Raw genomic sequence first — 19,775 nt, 5'->3', positions numbered from 1 at the left:
AGATTTATATGAAAGCACTTTTGGAGTCCCATTCCATTCTAGTTCAGATCACATATGGTAGATTAACTGCTTCTCCCTGGGTAAATCATGTTTTACTTTTAAATATGTAAAGAAAAATCTGTGTAAATGAAATCAGAACTACCTCTAGGAATTAAATAAAATGAAATTTATTTATAAATGCTAGTTTATTTCATAAAAATACAAAAATATAAATATACATTTATAAAAATATGAGTGAATTAACACAGACATTTTTTCAACTAAATAAATATGGCAGTAATAGTCATTCCTATTTCTTTAGGGATATATTTTTTCCATATTAATTTACAAATTCATTGCACAATGCTTTAATAGTAAAGTTGACTGTCAGTCAGTTAAGAAAACATTTATAAAGTTCTTATAGCTAAGAAAAGGCACAAAAAGCCTTTCAGTTATTTCTTACTGATTATTGATGTGATATAATTTCTTCGGAGATTGTTAGGCAGAGGGTGAACTGGTTATTATTACTTTTTAAATCTATGTCATTCGTATTCATTCACAGAAACTTACTGATTAAGCAAACCCTTACTAAGACAACACCTACGTATTGTTTATAATTTCATTTTTTAAAAAAAATTTCCTTCAAGGAAGAGAATGCAGGCCACTCGATCTAGTAACAAAGAGTAAATCCACTAACATCGATTAGTCATACGATACTCTTACTCTCGGTCACTGTCATCACCCCCATACATATCAGCGAGTTTTTTAAAACGAGGCCCCCAGTCACTGAGGTAATCGTAGTCTTGGTTACAATCTGCTGTGAGTGATTCTAAAGAGCTAAGCGAATCTGCAATAGAATCGTTCCCTTCGTAGGCATATGTCGCCAGGGAATCATAGGGCGGTGCACTGGGATCTGAGTCATTTTCTTTCAATCGTCTATGGATGAAATCTTGTACATCGATGTTTTCCCACAGGGGAACAGTCCTCCTTATCTGAAAAATAGTTTCAGGCATCACATCCCTTCTAAGTTTACTGTCTTCTCGTGCTTCTGGATTCCTTAAAGTGCCAATGTCAAAAGCTTGAGTATCTTCCTCACCACCACCTTCGTCGTTGTAAGTCACGATGTTGTCTCGAACATCATCTTTTGAAATGATCAGAGGTTCCTTTTTTCTTTGTCTCTTCAGTGCAGCAAATAGCACAACTAAAACTATGGGGGGAGGGAGAGAGAGAGAAAAAGGGAGGGGGGCAGAGACAGAGTGCAATGAGTAAATGCAATGTATTAATAAAGAAGCCGATATTGTAGGGTAGTTTATTACTTCCAATCCTCCATCTGATGTTGGGCACATTGAAAAGGCTTTATTCACATATGGCGGTTGCATTTAGTCAACTGCAATTACGTGATACCTCATTCCTCCTCAACAATGCTTCCAAAAACTATAAAATTTCAATCATTGAACACTAAACACACATTTTCTTTTTAAATTATTTTTTTTCTATTGGGATAACATTGTTTTTGAACACTGTGTGGTTCAGAGGTGTAGGCACAGACCTCTTCAGATGCATGTTAACAGACAGCACCCAGAGACTTCTACCAGAGTCTGTGGGGCACCCTTCCTGCTTTGTTTCCATCCTTCCTGCAACCCTCTAGTAGTTTCATATTTTCATATTTTTTTTAAAGATTTTTTTTTAATGGAGATGAAATTCACTTAAGGTCCACCATGTAAAAGTGCACAATTCAACAGCTTTTAGTGAATTCACAGTGTTGTACTATCATCTCTATCCAGTTCAGAAGTATTTTTCTCCCTCCCAAAAGAACTCCTGTAACTATTAAGCAGTTACGCTCTGTGTCCACATTGTCACCCAAACCCCTGGAAACCACTCATAGTTTCATATTTTCTTAATAAATCAAGGGAATAAATGCTAAATATTTTCCTATATATACGTATATATGCATGTACGTATGCCCATCATATATTGCTATGGATGCATGTATATATGCCATGCATTATGTGTACACACATTACATGGTGTGCATATGTATAGAAATGTACATATACACATATATGCTATGCACACACACACATGCACACAGCTATGTATGTGCTATTGATTTCATCCCTTACCATAGCTCATATATTTTTAGTTAGATTTTGTTTCTGATCCAGTTTTGAAAAGTTGTTTAAAATCTGCAGTGTAACTCTCCAAGGTAAAATGCAAACTCCAACTCATCTTTAACATGTGCTCACTCTACCTGACAGCTCAGATATTACCTTGTTACTGACAACTTCCTTGACTTCCAGAGTTGCATTCAAGATTTTAGGCAAAAATGTTTATTTTACTCCCTCTATTTGTTGTAGTGTTTACATTCTTTACACACCTCGGTTATCGGCTTAACTGTGAACTTCCATACATATACTTTCCTATTTCTTGTCTTAATACAGGAGTTTAAATTGTTATGAAAGTACTTGACAGTGAACATTTGCAAGACAAATACACATCACAATTGAAACATACATTTAAAAAAGTAAGAAAGGTCACTTTTTTTTAATACAAGTTTTCACTGAAAACAGACCAATCCGTAATTTTATATATATATAATAATTCCATTGAGAAAAGTTCCCCAAAACACAATTTACACATTGTGGGGGAGAAATAAAAACTAGGTCCCCCTACTTTAGGGCAGTTAAATATTTTGTCAAAAATATGTATATCTCACAGAAAAACAAGAAAATGTAACACAACACAGTACAGTTCTTTTTCTCAATCTGTATCAAGATGCAGGGGAGCTATTCACACTGAAATTGCACTTTGGCATGGCTTGCGGCCCTTTGTCTACACAAAAGTTTCATGTAATGCTACTGTCATATTGACCAACACAATTCCCTCCACATCTTCTAATTGGCAGAAAGAATTTTAAAAATTTGTTAAAGTATCTTTACTTACCTTCCACAGAACCAGTTCTGTCTGCTGAGCTTGGAGACTTTTTTTAAAACTTGGACACTTTTTTTTAAAAAAACTATTCAGTAAGAATGAGGCATATTTGTACTTTCATTTACTCAAGAATGAACTGAAGTTAATTAAGTCCCATATAAATCTGAAATTCACCAAACTAATGAACCATGCAGTAAAAACTATGGTTCTTTGTAAATTTAATGTTTAATGAATAATTTATAATCTCTACTTTTTAGAAATGAAAGAACAACTATGTATTCAAATCATTTTAAGGGTTTCTTAGCAAATAAAATATTTACTAATTCCCACAAATGAACCTTGGGATCTGTTCCTAGTTTTTTTTCTCTTTTGCCAGGTTAAACATATGCAACTTTTCTCCAGACTCTAGGTTCTTAGTTTTGGAATATGTGATAGAATTTAGAGGTGCTAAGGGAAAAAAAAAAAGGAAAACAAATACATCTTTATTTTCACTAATCTGTAACTCAAATTTAGCATTTATACCTACTATGAATATCAGCATAAATTATGGTGGTTGTAATAATATGTGAGACTCATACCAATAGAGGTCATGGATATTGTATATTGCATTATAATTATGACATCTCTCAAAATATCATTAGATTTGCACTAGAAAAGTGCAAATATCAAGCACACTTTGCTTTTCATTATTTAATTCACATTTCCCTTGTTTTACATATGTATTCTTATGCATTGAATTATTATTCTGAATAGGTTCTTCATGTGACAGCCAAAGGTGCCTTGGAAAGAGAAAGGTTTAAAAAAAAACACCCTAAGTTTTATTTTATTTATTTATATTTTTGATTTTTTTTTTGCATATAAGAAAAACACCTCTGGGGTTCAGGCCAGAGGTGCAAGTGGTGAAATGATTGACCAGAGACCGAGTGGGGAGCATCACAGACAGACTGACAGAAGTACACAGCTAAGGGGAGCAGGAGAGGTCTGCAGCACCTTGTGGGTCAGCTCCCTGGATGGGATAAATCAGGCCCTATTGGTGATAGTGCTGAGACTTAACCCCTTGGCCACCAGGGAGGCCCTGTCCTAAGTTTTAACCCCCTAGCTCATGGATATAAACTAAGAAACATATTTCTTCAAACTGTAACAGAGTAGGTCTTAAATATTATTGTCTATCCTATGTCACTATCTTGCAAAGAGAGGACTCCCTTACCTATAGAAATGTAGTAACTGTGTCTAACCATTAGGATAAAGGCTTGAAATAACAGCAAATTTGTTTTAGGAACTTTGATAATAAAAGCCTTCTGAATTAGAGTCAATTTTAACTAAAGTAATAGAAAACCACTATACTTTTAGGCAATTGTGAGAGTGCAAAATGACAAATATGTGCTCAGGATAGAAAGATGACAGACTTCAGAATCAAAAGCTTTCTAGAATTCCTGAAAAATATGGTATGATTTAGCTTGATAGAATTATAATATCTAAACTTATCTGGGGACATTTTGCTTCCTCACATTTGCATGCATGTCTTTATATATGTATGTGTATTTTATTGAAATAAAAATCAAATTTGAATTATACACATTTTCATGCTGTGTGGTAAATTAGAAAAATGAAACTAACTGAGCAAATAAAATATGAAATCAGTCGCACTTAGCTAAAAGGTAAGCCAAAATTTAATCTCCATGGGGATACAAAAATATTTTACAAAGTAGTTGAACTTTGTAGCAGCAGGTGGAGATGCAGACTCGATGGCCATGGTGTGCATGTTCCAAACCACCCTGAGAAAATGTTTTTCTAAAAACTTGGATCATCTTAACTGAGACAAATGCTTTCCCCTCACTTTTGTCAATCTCCCACTGAAGTCCTACAAGGATATCTGGCCAAAGGGATTTCATCCAGATAGCTTGAAAGGATTTGCAGTGAAGGGAGCCAGCACATATGAGTATTGGAACATAAATTTGGCTAACTCTCCTGTCCTAAGCATAAGCATTTTGGATGAATATTTGATGGAAACAATTTGGGGGGGGGGTGTTTTATGGTGAAACAACTGTTTAATTGAATTAAATTGTTGTCCTGTTAGGGCATGCTCAACTAAAACATTTGCTATTGGAAGTGTGACATCATTTTGAAAATATCTCAGGAGTAGGTAAAGCCACAATGCTAAAAAGTGAACTTAATCTTTGAATTTAGAGGCCTGTACCTACATGTAACACTTTTTGTGTAAAAAAGGGTTATATTGTCTCAACTTAAATGCCCTTGCTAGATGGACAGCTGATAAACCTAATTTAGTATTTGCTATTAATTTTAGTTGTAATCTTTAGTTCTGTAATCTTTAGTTCTTTTTTTAAAAAAATATGTCACTATTTATTGCATTAATATTGATTTACAACAATGTGGATGATGTAGGAATGTAGGTTCACATCTCTTCATATTTATGTTCCCACACCCCCCAAGTGTCCATAATTCTTTACCATAGTCCACTGAGCCCCAGATTCTATGCTCCCCAATTTACCTTCCTCTACATGTAAAGACAGTCTAGTTTTGAGACTAATGGTTAAAAAGGAGAATTCCAAAATACAACAATCTGGTTTTGAATGTTAGTTACATGTTGTAAATAAGTGACTTTCTGTAAATTATATAGACTTTCTGTACAACCATAAAAGTATTTACCTTGGAGAGTTGATATAAAAATTAGAACACCTGCTGAATTAAATGTCCATAGATATTTGACCATGGTTAGTTAGCACTGAACACAATACATATAAATATATTTATATTATTTTAAATATATATTTTATAAATTATAATATATAATTGCACATATAAATAAATATTATAATTGGCATATCCCATTAAGTGCATCTTATATATAATATATATGACAATCACTATTAGATTTGTGTTTTGGTTTCTGGAATAAGCTTGGCTTATTCCTTCTGTTAAAAACTCAATTTTATTCCTAGTTGAAATAACAGTTAAAAAAAAATAAAATGTCCGGGCCTCCCTGGTGGCACAATGAGTTAAGCCACACACTATGAAGCTATCCGAAGCCTCTGTAGCACGAGTTTGATCCCCGGCCAGGGAGATACCCACATGGCACAGCAGACCTCTCCTGTCTCGCCGGCTGCTCCCCTCAGCAGTGTATTTCAGTAGATCCACTTGTTCTGCTCCCCGCTGTGTCTCTGGTGACTCCTCTCACCCCCCACACCTCTGGCCTGTACCCCAGTTCTTGTATGCATAAATAAATAAATCTTTAATAAAAAGTTCAACATCAATCTGCAGCTATAAAGGGGGGTGCTTCTTGTGCAAGGTCACTGGGCAATGAGGGAGGGAATCCTGCAAGTTTCCCCAGCCTTGGGGCACCACCTACCAAGTAGTATGAGGACGCACAGGAGGATGGCGACCAGCGCCCCGGTGCTGAGGCCTGCAGACAACACCAGTGCCTCAGCGCTGCACGACTGCATGTTCCCCTGGCTGTCGCAGGCGCACACCCGGATGGTGAGCGTGCCCGTGCTGCTCTGAATCGGGTAGTCGTTGTCAAAGATTAGGATGGGCAAAAAATAGGTGCTCATTTTGTGGCGGCTATACCCATCTTTGCGAGTCATGATTCCCGCTGTATTATCTAGAATTAAAAAGAAAAAAAAAAGTGGTGAGCAAACTAAAAAGCTTCAGGTCAGTGTTTAATTGTACATCTTCAGGTCTCATTCTATGTTGTTAAAAAGAAGTCGTCTCTACCTTTATTATCTACAATGGTGAAGTTGGGATTAAGAGGAAATTCTGGCACTGGTTCGAAGAAGAACTTGTGGCCTCGGGGAGGGTCATCTTTGTCCAGGACACTGACAGTCTGAATCAACTGAAACCAAATAAATGCACTAATTAAATAAATTAACAAAGCAAGTATTGTTATCACAAAATATTTTAAGTCAGGGTTTATTCTGTAAATGTCACTGACATTAAAGAAAAAAAAAATAACTGCTATTATCAGAAATGTATGCCAAAGTTTTTATGGTTTTGTCTAATGTAACTTTTTAAAGGAAGAATTTTAAAAAAGTCCATCAAGTTTTAGTTTATGGGGTATCTCTACGTATCATTATTTGATTCCTGATCATTGCAATATACAATATTAAAGGAAAATTTTGTCACTCTGACATCTATCTTCTCTTCACATTGTTAGAAAGCACTAGCCTATTTTATTATCATGTCGCTACCAATCTGTTGGCCTCCAACAGGTTAACAACTGTCTTCAAAGGCAGAGAACATAACAGATGCATTTAAAAAAAAAAAAAAAGTACTTGGCACAGCCAGTCCTAGAGACTAAGAGCACTTAATATAATTTTAGAAAAATGAGCAATGTGTGATATAAGACCAGAAAGCAAAATATTTTTCAAAATACAGGGCATCATATCTATAGTCATATTGTATATATTATCGAAATTGTTTGCTTTCCCTTTAATAGCATTTGGGGATTTTAGAAAGATATAGAAATTAATGTTTCTAAAGCTTTGTAAAATCAAAGTTGAAGTTGAGAAATTATTCCCTTAGCTGTGCTCACTTTAAGTCAGAGCTGTGCCATGGTGAGAGGATAGGACAGCAAATGACAAGTGGGCAAAAACTTCTTTTGAATGTTTTTTTTTTTTTTTTTTTAGTGCAAGAAGCACTAAGCCACACATCAGGGTGCCTGTTTTTCTAGTAGCGGGTATGCCATCTGTGTGACTTGAAATCACAGTCATTTAATTATTTTTTCCTTCAAATTTCTCTTCTACCAAAACAAACAGTTGCAACACTTCCAGGTATAAAAATTCACCATCCTGTGATGAGCAATTATTGGAATTTTACATTAATTTAATGTACTAATTATTTTGGTTACTAGGTAACTCCTATTGCCATACCAACCTGCTTACTCACTAGTTAGTTCTTCCTCTTTAATATGATATTGACTATAATTCCACTTATTTTGTAGAGTGGCATGTTTACTGAGAGGCTATACAATGCTTCTGAAAGTGCACAGTTATTAATATAAAATTAGTAAATATATGTTTTCCTCCTTGGAACATTAAAGCTTGAAAAAGAAAAAAATATATAGGGCCTCCCCTGGTGGCGCAGGTGGTTGAGCGCTGCACTGTGAAGCTGTCCACAGCCTCTGCAGTGCTGGTTTGATCCCGGCCAGCGAGGGTCCCCAATGGCAGGGCAGACTTCTCCTGTCTCGCCCGCTGCTCCCCTCAGCAGTGTATTCTGTCATTCTGCCTACTCTGTTCCCCACTCTGTCTCTGGTGAGTCCTCTCACCCTCCCACTCATCTCGCCTGTACCCCGGTTCTTGTATAAATAAATAAATAAATCTTTTTTTTAAAAAAGAAAAAAATATATACAAGTTCTAATCTTCTTGCTTAACCTCCTGGTTTACAATGGCAATGACCTAACTTTAAGTCATATCATAAATGATAAATATTTGCCCTTTGATTATATGACTCTGAGTTCTAGAAATGTTTTAATGGGCCATTTTCAGCATATTTTAAGAGAAAAATACTTCTCAACACCTTAAAATATATTTTATTTTTAATTTTGCTAATTTTAATAAGAATATCGTTTTAGAACTAGTATTTGAACATTGACATAAAATATTAATATTAATATATATAAATAATTAGAATTAATTATAATTTATCATTACACATAATTAATTTGTGTTGTAACAATAACATAAATCAATAAAAGAACATCGTACTAATAGGCAAATAATCCTGTGAATGTGAATTTATTGAGAATAGACCTTTGCAGATGTAATTAAATTAAAATGAAATCCTATGGGGCTAGGGTGGATGCTCATCTACAAATGACTGGCGTTCTTATAAGAAAAAAGGAAACTTAGACATAAAGAAAGTTACAAAAGGAATGTCATTCATTCCACAATGGAAACAGAGATTGAAGTTATTTGGCTTCATGGGCTAGGAAAGCCAAGAGATAAGGAATGCAAGGCAGGGTCCTCAGCTAGAGTCGTTAAAGAGAGTGTAGCCCCATTGAGACATAGATTTTAGGCTTCTGGCAATTAGAAGTGTGTTAGAGCAAACTGTTGTTGTTTCTGTTGTTTTAATCTAGGTAGTTAGTTCCAAAAGGAACTAACACGTGAAACTTTAAAAAGCAGATACACATGTATGAAGATATATTCAACTGCCAAGATGTTGTAGGAGTTCACATGAACATTACTTAAAGATCTATGAATATTGGTAGGCATTTAAATTTAATGTTACTAATAAATATCCAATTGCCCACAATTGGTGGTTTTATCACTGGTATATGATGTACTTGGAGAGCTATTTAGTAGTATCTATAAGTATTCATAGATAAAATTTGATTATTCCATTGAGAATTATATCAGAGGAAATAATACCATGTAGGTTATGAATCTAAATGCTCATTATAGTGCTGTCTGCTGAAGTAACATTTTGTTGGCAAGCCAAACCTCCATTAGGAGATAGTTGAAAAAGCTAATTAATGTATGAAAATTAAGAATCATATTCAAAATATTTACAGAACAGAGACTGCTCTCCATACTTGTGACAAAGTAAAAAAAATATATTTTTTAATCTGAAAATTATTTAATGATTCCTTATTGGTAAAAGGAAAATAAAATACTCATATGTATTTTTGTAATGAAAGTGGCATGTGGCACATATCTCTGTCTTAATCTGGTCAGGCTGCCATAACAAGTATCAGAGACCGGTAATTTAAACAACAGAAATTTCTTTTCTCACATTTCTGGCAGTTGGAATGCAAAATCAAGGTGCCAGCATGAGAGGAGCTCTCTTCTTGGCTTTTATATGTTTGTGCTCTGTCCTCATATGACCTTTTCTTGGTGCATTTGCATGAGGAGGGAGAAAACTGAGAGAGCAGAAGCGTGAGAGGTCGCTAAGGAGCGCACTATTCCCATCAAATCAGAGCCTAGCCCTTAGAACTTCAACCTTAATTCTTTCCACGGAGTCCCCTATCTCTTAATACAGGTCCGCTGGAAGTTAGATCTTCATATAAGAATTTGAGAGGACAGAAATTTTCAGTCCATTACAATCCCTACTGGAAAGGAAAAAAGGCTGTATGTCTATTTCCTATATCTAAAAGGACATGATGGAATCTTACATGATTCTTTTCTTCTATTTTTTTCCTTAAGGAAATAGCAAATAACTGGTTTAAATAATATATTCTGTTACTGTCATTGCACAATATTAAATTTTGTCAGAAATCAACATATTCTTCATTAGCTTTAACTAAGAGATGCCTCTAAATATTACTTCATAAGGGGACTTTGTAATTCTGCACAAACAAGATTTTGTCTCAATAATAATAAAGTTGAAAAATCATAAGCAACATATTACATGCCAAAATAACTGTGCTAAGGGATTAAAAGTGGTAAAAGGCACCCACAAAACAATTACTGTAATTATTTTTATATTAACATTGAACAGTTTGATTTTATACTTAATATTTCTTTAATAATAATTTTATGATCTATTCATGAAAATAACTCAATATTAATATCTCAATTATATTGAAAATAATATAATTGTGAATCCAGGAACTCTTATATTTGTTAAACAACTGGTATATCAATTAAAATATGTTTCTTATTAATGGATTTCATAATTTAAAGCTACTTTAAAAATCATCGTAAAAATGGAAAATAGCATATGATCAAATATTGTATAAAATATAAGATATAATATTGCATATATCCTAAGTATAATTATTAGGGCAAGCGCACACCCTCATATTACATTATTGTAATATTGAAATTATGTGATATAGGTACCCAAATGAAAATTGTAACGAGTTTTACTAAATGTAAAGTATTTGTAGTCAGTTATTTCCTTTTCCAAACTTAGATTTTTAACATAACAAACATAAAAAGAGAAGGAAAATATTAAAAATAAAATCATATTAAGATTAATGTGAATTTTTTGGTAAGGGGAGATAAACAGCTGAAAAAGAGGATTAATAGTTTTCATGGGAAAAAAATTGCAAATAAATAAATGCAATGCATCTACCTTTGTGATCAGGAAATATTATTTAAGTTTAGAATAATTTCATTTACCTGCCCAGGTTTTGCATTTTCACAGACAAAAGTTTCATAGTACATGGCAAATTCTGGAGCATGATCATTTATATCTAGAATTCTGATGAAAACAGGGATGTGGCTACTTTGTTTTGAATTATCTGCAATGAGAACATGTGCAAGATTTCAGTCTCACTTATACAGAAGCTGTGATACCGTTCGCCCCTTTTGTAACAACAGATCATTTCTGTGATATTCAATATCTTCTTTGGATTGCTGATGGATATCTCAGCTTGTTTACATGGTCCAGATGGAAAGTACAATAATGAAAGATGACTGAAAATAAATTATTTTCTTAGATTAATTATCTTCTGAGGTAATATTATAATTCTATCTTACAGTAAAATGTAAAACAAAATGAAGGATAAAATGTACATTTGATGATAATAAAAATAATTTAAAAACCCAACACACATCAATATAATTTTCCAGATCTTGCTAGTGATAAAAGCATTCTACTCAAGAGAAAGGGTTGACTTTATGCCCATATTTTCCCACTTTGTTGAAAAATAATGTGTTTGGATGGATATATTGCAAACTTACTTATTTCTGTGGCTGTAATCGTGATATTGTGCCATGGAGATGATTCTCGGTCAAGGGGCTTCAACGTAAAAATAGAGCCATTTTCTGAATAAATACTGAAAATCCGGTCCATATCTGTATGTCTGTCAACAGAGTATCTGCAAGGAAAAAATACTCATAAGTCTAGGCATTGTCTTTAAATTATTATAGTTCATTAATGTTAACAGGCAATTCACAGTGTTCTGATAAAGATGTCACCGGTAAGATGATGCTAACTTTTTAATTTTTATTTCAAATAATTGTCAGTTAGATAATTTAATATTCTTGACTGTTTCCATTATTATTATTCTACACATTTATGTGTACTTTGGAGTTATTTTAAGTCACTGGAACATTGTAATAGCCCCCAATACACTAGATTCTGCTTATGAATAAAAATACACCTAAAATAACACAAAGGAAGCAAGGGAAAAGAACATAACATAACGAGATATAAGGGCTGAATGTAACTCAGTTCACATTATTCAGCCATATACATTTTTCTCCATTGTTGGAAAGGTCAATAGTCAGCCATTATCTGCTATGGCTGAATAAATGTTGGATTTCTTCCTGCTGTTCTCATTCAAGATCAAAGAGGAAAATAAAATCTCTTTGTGTTCTGTGCTGCTTGACCTGGAGATTAGCATGGGAGTTTCTATGATTGAAAAATAGTTAACAATTCTAACATTATACACATCCATCCATGAGTTATTGAAGATTATGTGGATCAAAATAGGTCTGAATTTATGGCTTTCCAACTCTTAGATTCAACCTTGAAAGTCACTTTTTTGTTCTTTTAGATTTAATGTTTTATTTATTTTCTTTCATCTTTATTAATTTTTGGATGGTATTTGATTTCTTCCCTCTTACATGGGACCTATAGTTTTCTCACCACCATAACACCCGTGATCCATCACCACAGTTCCTTTTCTCTTCCCTACCCTATATGACCCCTCTCGCTCCCTCTCCCCTACTAGATGGAGAAGCACTATTTCTCACGTTAAGAATTCATGAAGGAGAATCCCTTTGACAATTTAAATATAGCTCATTTTAACATTAACACAGCAAGCTTCCAGGACCTTATTCAGAATTTTGCTCCAGTGCAAAGGATATCTCACAATTTGCCAAAGCCTAGAGATAATTTTCTTTTATTTAGAAGCCAATATTCTATATTCAACACAGAAATAGAACATTCTGGTTCACCTGTTAATAATAAATACATCAGATTACAATCAATGACCAGAAAGAGCCTGGTAAACAGTTAACAATGGACAAAGCTATCTCAGTGTCCCGGCAGGTGGCCTGTTAAAACAAAAATAATTTATCGATACCCCTACATTGAATTATGACAATAAATTGAAAAAAAAGAAGACCATTGGCAAAAATTTTGAGAGATACCTTCTGAAGAGATAGGATCCGATCATACAGACAGCAAATAACAAGGGAAAAAACACAAGATAACTGGGCCTGCAGGAGCTGAACTCTGGTTTTAGTTTGTTGGCTTTTCGTTTTGATGTTTTATTTTTAACTATTAGACATGTAGCAGATATATTTCCCTCTACTACAGGCAAACCTGCATATTAAATTACAGACATCAGAACATTTTATTAATATGCAGAGATGTGTCAAAAATAGCATCCCTTCCTTTTATGAATTCTAGGTACGTATCCTACTAAATCAGTATAATTTGTGTATGGCTTTGCTTTTTCCTTTCCAACCACTGCTCTTTAAAAATACATTTCTAGCTATGGACCTTCATTACCTTTCAAAAAGCAGTGACTATACAAAGTTTGAATAGTTCAACTTTTTCTTTGTGTATATTAGTCACATAATTTTTACATTGTTATTATTTTACTCTTTGTAATAAAATCATGCAAATATTAAGGAAGCAGTGATATAGATGAATTTTCTCCACTTCTCCCAGTCTATAATTTCCCTGTTCTGGCCTGATGAAATCAGGTATATTTTACTGAGACACAACAAAATTTCTTGCCAGCAAGTTTGTTTTGTACTTACTTCTTGATTTCACTTCAGTAACAAGAATTTCTTCTAAAATTTGTTGAATTTTATGTTAAGCATAAAATAGGTGTGAAATGAGACAACATGTTCTTTCAGAACCTGTAAAGCTATAATCAACCCTATAACTTGGGAAATCCATGATTACTAATGAGGTGAAGCAGAGCTGACAACAGCTGCTAATTGTAATCATAATCTCATGTTGCAAGTAGCAGATGTATTTTAGAAAATATGTTTGATGAACAGATTTACTGGTGGGTGAGAATTAGCTCCCAACCTTTCCCTGGAAAATGTTTTCCATGATATTTATCATAGCCTATTTCTGCTCTCAGGAGCAGTCATTCTTTTAAATTGTATTTGAGCAAGCAAGAGTCACATTTTACAGTGTTGTCTCCTTGTTGAATTCTCCTTGTTGAATGATTGCTGGGTTTTCACAGTATACCTGGGAATCTAAAGATTTTCTTGGAAGACATTTTTTTCTTTTAATGTTAACAAGAATCAACCAATGTTCAATATTTTTGGGCTTTCACAGTATATTGCAGACTTGGCAGTATGATTTTAGGAACATAATTTGAAATTAATTTGTTCTTTTGATATTTTATTTCCCTTGTCATAATTCTTGAGATTTTACAGGTAAAATTTCTGTTTACTGTTTGTTTTGTTTTGTTTTCAAAATTTGAGTACCGTATAAAAAATAAATTCTTCAGGGAGAGCTATAAACTTAAAATATTATCAGCCAATTTTACATATTTGGAAGCAAAGTTGCAACTATTGGTATTAGTCTTTGATCCAGAAATTTTACACCTAATGCTGTGTACTGAAGAAAATTACCACACATAAGGAAGAATATATACAAGTGAATGTATATGCATATAAAAGCAATTACCAATAAATCTAAACTTTCTTAATGGGATGTAGCCTCTGTAAGGTAGTGTTACTTACACAAGAAATGTTTATTATAAAATCAAATGTAATATTAAATATTCACAATTAATAAAAATACATAATCATAAATTCCTGGTATGAGTGAGACCATCTGGTATTTTTCTTTTTCTTTCTGGCTTATTTCGCTGAGCATGATCCCTTCCAGCTTCATCCATGTTGCTGCAAATTGCATAAGTTTAAAGTAAAAATCAAAATCAACAAGCAACTATAAACTAGAGACACACTACAGGGGTGGGTAGTAGGATAAAAACAAGGAGGGTGGGAATTGTACGGGGACTATAACCAATATGAAAATGTATACATTGTGCAAAAATGAAAAATGATGTAAAATATATAAAATAAAAAAATGAAAAAGTACATAACCCTACATTTATAGTATAGTGAATTACAGTTAATAAAAATAGTTATGGATCTATTGAAAGTTCAAATACTGGACAGAAGTAAAATTAAAAATCACTGTAATATCTACTGAGTGGACAGTTAGTTATAGGAGTGTGATTTTCTACAAAATTTCTCAAGCAACCATGTTTTCTAAAATGAATGACTGCAATTATATAAATGAAAGCATTTTGACATATTGCATGTTGACTGTTCTAGCAAATATATATGGTCACTGAAATTACAATTCTGTAAGAAAACTAGACAATGGATAAAATATATGAAATAATTATTTTTGATGCATTTGATACCAAGAAACAAAGACAGTTATCTCTGAGAAAAGCAAAACAATGTGATTCATTAAACTTCCCTAGTTTGCTGTGGAGCCTGCATGGATTGTGTCAAGCCCCTGAATTCAGCTGTTGACAGTTCAAGTAAACAAAGCTGACTAGCATTTATAGACCAGGCGACTTCAGAGGAGACAACTCCAGAATCCTGAGGAGAATCCCACTCAGTTTTTCAGGTGCATGCTGATCAGAACACGCATGAGAGAGGGTGACCAGTCACAGGGATGAAGGGAGCAATGCTCTGGACTGGCATGTGTCTGGCAATGGCTCTTGTTCTCACTAGCCAAAGCAGGAAAAACCTCATAAATCTTGGGGCTTTGTCAGATCACTTGAAGAGATCAGACCTGATGAATAAGGCAAAACTAATCCTAGAAAAAGGACTTCTCAAAAGGAACAAAGGCAAGTTTCAAAAGGGTTAAACAATTCAAGTTACTTAATCATACATTTGACAATGTTAAAAAAATGAGAAATTATTCAGCATTAAACACACTAATACAATATTTGTCATGCAATGAAAAATATAGACATAAAAACAAGAAAGGAAATATCTTAATAACATTTTTAAATAAAATAAACTAATGTATGATATATAAAAATACACTAGATGGCATTAAAGCAGGTTAGGAATTGTATGAAAAAAATCAGTGAACTTGAAGATAAAACAAATGGGCACATAAACATATAAAATGGTCTTCAACATTGTTAGAATGAAGGGAAATTGAGATAGTATTATATGTTCATTAAAATTGACCATCCTTCTAATTGTTGAATAATATTCCACTCTATGAAAATGTTACAGTTAGCCTCTCTGTTCACTATTGGTTGATATTTTGAGTTGTCTTAAAATATTTGGATATTACAATATGCTTATACATATTTGGACATGAGTTTACATACAAACATGTGTTTATCAGTATTTCAATAGCTATATGCTTTAACTTTTCTTGATTAGTACTTAGAAGAGACTAGATCGTTCAGCAGATACAAGTTTAACTTTTAAGAAACTACTTTTACATTTCTATGAGTATGTGTGATGGTCCCAATTTCTCAATATCCTCATCAATCCTTGGTATAGTCAACCATTTTATTTTAGCCATTCTAGTGGATTTATGAGTTTGATGTCACAGATGGAGTAATAGAACATGTGTTTTATTGTTTATTACTTGAATTAATGATAAGACAGAAACATTCACATAGAAAGTAATGTTAAAGAGCAAATAGTTTGAGGAGACATGAAGTTATCTGAATATATAATTACCCTTGGCAACATGGAAAAGAGAGAGCCTTTCGCCAGTCAACCATTATTTTTTTTTCCTAATATGAAGATACTCAGAGTGAATGAAGATTCTTGTGATTTGGCCTCATTAATACCAAAGAATGATCTACTATTGAAAATTAATTGCCCCACACATGAAGAAGTTAATAATATAGTGCCACTTATGTACAGCTTTATAAAAATGGGTGATTTCATTGATGAAAGATATGAATCAATGAATTTTTTAAAATACAGGAACGTGGGTCCTGTATTTTAAAGCATAAGCATTTAGTGCCACCGTTACTAAGGAGAAATGAAGATAAACCAATATTGACTATCTTTTGGAGATATATATATTTATCTATCTATCTATATATATATATATACACACATACATATACAAGATTTATTTATTTATTTATTTATTCATTTATATATTTATTTATTTATTTGTACATACATACATACGAGCACTGGGTACAGTCAGAAGCTCGGGAGGGTGAGAGAATTCACCAGAGCTAGAGCAGGGAACAGAGCAGACAGAGTGACCAAATACACTGCTGAGGGGAGCAGTGGGCGGGGCAGGTGAGGTCTATGCACCATGTGGGACCCTCACGGGCGGCTGGGGATAGAACCGGTGCTGAAGAGGTTGCGGGCAGCTTCGCAGCCCAGCGCTCAGCTGCTGCACCACCGGGGAGGCCCATATATATATTTTTTAATCTGACAAAAACTGTCAAGAACACATACCTATAGAGCCCTTGTAGCTAACAGTTTGAGCATTCCCTTAATCATTTTAATATAAATGATGATCAAGTTCCATTTCAGTATTGCAAGATGAAAATACTTTAAATGTCATTTGTTTACATTGAAAACAAAGTAAATATTAAAAGATGCCAAAACCAATCAATCACATGTGATTTTAATCAAATGCAAATATAGGGCCTTCCCTGGTGGTGCAGCAGTTGAGTGCTGGGCTGCGAAAGTGCCCACAGGTTCTGCAGCACCGGTTCAATCCCTGGTGGCAGGCAAGGGTCCCACATGGTGCGCAGACCTCTCCTGCCGCCCGCTGCTCCCCTCAGCAGTGTATTTCATTAGTCTGCCTGTTCTGTTCCCTGCTCAGGCACTGGTGAATTCTTTCAACCTCCCGCGCTTCTGACTGTACCCAGTGCTTGTATAAATAAATAAACAAATATTAAAAAAATGCAAATATATATTATTTTGTATATAAGCATTCTAGTACACATATATGGACCACTGCAAAACTAGAATACCTATAATTTCATTGAGGGGCTTTGTTTCATACAATATAGGTGTTTTAGATTAATATATTTTATTCCTGTTGATAAAAATTGCTTGAGTTAAAATGATTAGTGTTTTGGCATTTTATGATTCATGTTTTTAAAACAAGAATAATGAAAATATACCAAATGTGTGATGTGTACTCAAACACTTATTTAAAGGAGGAAACTGTTTTATTCTAATTAGCAAAAAATTAACCAAATATTTACAGCAGATATAATTGTGTATTAACTTCAGATTAGAATATTGCAGGCAATTTATTTTAATGATATATTTATCATATGTTAATGATAATTAATAATACATTATTGATTAATACATTATTGATTAATATGTTGTTGATCAGTCATTATCTTAAGTAATACTTAATGGCCATTTAATATTGTACTTATTACTTTACTTTCAGATATGACATGAATTCTAGTAAATTTGAGCACCCTCAATAATAATTCAATCATTTATTTTCTTAAAGGGCAAATTAAATTTTAAACAAAGCTGAATTTTAAGCATTTTAGTAGCCATGCATTAAAGATAATGTATTATCTTTCTTTTTTCATCTTTATCCACATAATATCCATCCTCTATCTTTATCTGCATAACCTCCATCCTCAAGCACACATCCTGTTCATCTATGTGTATCACAAATATATTTACATTCTTGTTAAATACCATGTATAAGAATCATTTAATATTCTGAAATATTTGAAAACTTTAAATTATTAGTATAATAGTCAATGTTGAGACAATACTACACCATATTATACTGCACATTATACTCCTTTTTTATACTTTTACTACCTTCAAATACCATTACTCTCTTCACTTTTTTTTGTTTTTTTATTTGAGTATAATTAGTATATTTTCTCCAAAATTTTGATACACAGCATGCTTAGAGACTATTTTAAAAAGAAGATATTACAATATTTTGAAGTTATCTCTTAATACCATTTTAAGAAGATATATATTTTTAATTTTTTTAAATCACTTATTATTAACTGTGATTTACCCAAGAGGAACAATGAGACAAGTAGCACAATAGTTAAGGGATTATAATCCCAGACTTTGGAGCCAGACAGCCTTATTTTAAAACCCAACTTTGTCACTATTTAGCACATTAATTAAAATCACAGTGCCTTAGTCTTAGTACCTGCAGTAAGGTAAAATAATGGGATTCACTTTGAAAAGGGATGCATCAAATGAAATAATGTATGCAGAACACTTAGAAGACAGTGCTAGCTAAGCTCAGTTAAGAGTGTCATGGAAATCTTTGGTATTTTAATGTGTACCAATTAATTATATATTGTACAATACTGTTTGTCACATAGCTTTAAATAGTGAACTATTATTTTTCTGCAAACAAATTTTGTTAAAATACTTACTTTATTAAATTGTTCATGGCATCCGGGTCATACGCTGTAACCTGTCCAATGATGCTGCCCTCTTTTACATCCTCATCTACTTCTATTAAGTAAGAAATTTTACTGAACACAGGAGGCTCATCAATATCTTCCACAGATATTTTGACCACGGCTGTGTCTTTGAAAGGTCCCAAGTGTAGGAATCGTGTATCAGGGTGAGTGTTACTTGCATCCACTCTTAAAGTGTACAACATTTTGTTTTCAAAATCTAAATTCTGAAATTAAATAAAATAAGAAAAATTAGTATAATATAGCAGACAGTTGGCCTCCCTGGTGGCACAAGGGTTATAGTCTCAGTGCTATCAAGTTATTGGGAGCAGCTGTGGCCCGAGTATGATTCCTGGACAGGGAGCTACCCACAGGCTGCAGCATACCTCTTCTGATTTTCGCCCGCTGCTCCCCTCAGCAGTGCATTTCAGTCAATCCCTACTCTGTCTCTGGTGAATCCTCTCACCCCACCTTATCTCTCGCCTACACCCCAGTTCTTGTATGCATAAAGAAATAAAAATAAATCTTAAAAAATAATATAGCAGGCAAAACAATAGAG

At 33.5% G+C, this 19,775-nt stretch overlaps 1 protein-coding gene across 2 annotated transcripts in view; it reads right to left on the bottom strand.

The window, feature by feature from the left end:
* Window positions 1-255: 255 nt before the first annotated feature.
* Window positions 256-19,775, bottom strand: part of CDH9 (cadherin 9) — a 57,150-nt gene continuing 37,630 nt past the window's right edge. For both annotated transcript variants that reach the window (XM_037529676.2, XM_037529677.1), the window contains 6 exons: window positions 19,190-19,443; window positions 11,553-11,689; window positions 10,989-11,110; window positions 6,643-6,760; window positions 6,278-6,529; window positions 256-1,186 (listed from right to left, as the gene is read on the bottom strand). In XM_037529676.2, the coding sequence (XP_037385573.1) occupies window positions 699-1,186; window positions 6,278-6,529; window positions 6,643-6,760; window positions 10,989-11,110; window positions 11,553-11,689; window positions 19,190-19,443 (1,371 nt within the window). In that variant the 3' untranslated portion in view covers window positions 256-698. The remainder of the gene's footprint in view (window positions 1,187-6,277; window positions 6,530-6,642; window positions 6,761-10,988; window positions 11,111-11,552; window positions 11,690-19,189; window positions 19,444-19,775) is intronic.

This window comes from Talpa occidentalis, unplaced genomic scaffold (genome assembly GCF_014898055.3).
Source record: "Talpa occidentalis isolate TD23 unplaced genomic scaffold, MPIMG_talOcc4v2.1 talOcc4.6, whole genome shotgun sequence".
NCBI classification, from domain to species: domain Eukaryota; kingdom Metazoa; phylum Chordata; class Mammalia; order Eulipotyphla; family Talpidae; genus Talpa; species Talpa occidentalis.
This window is presented reverse-complemented; position numbering and strand designations above follow the sequence as displayed.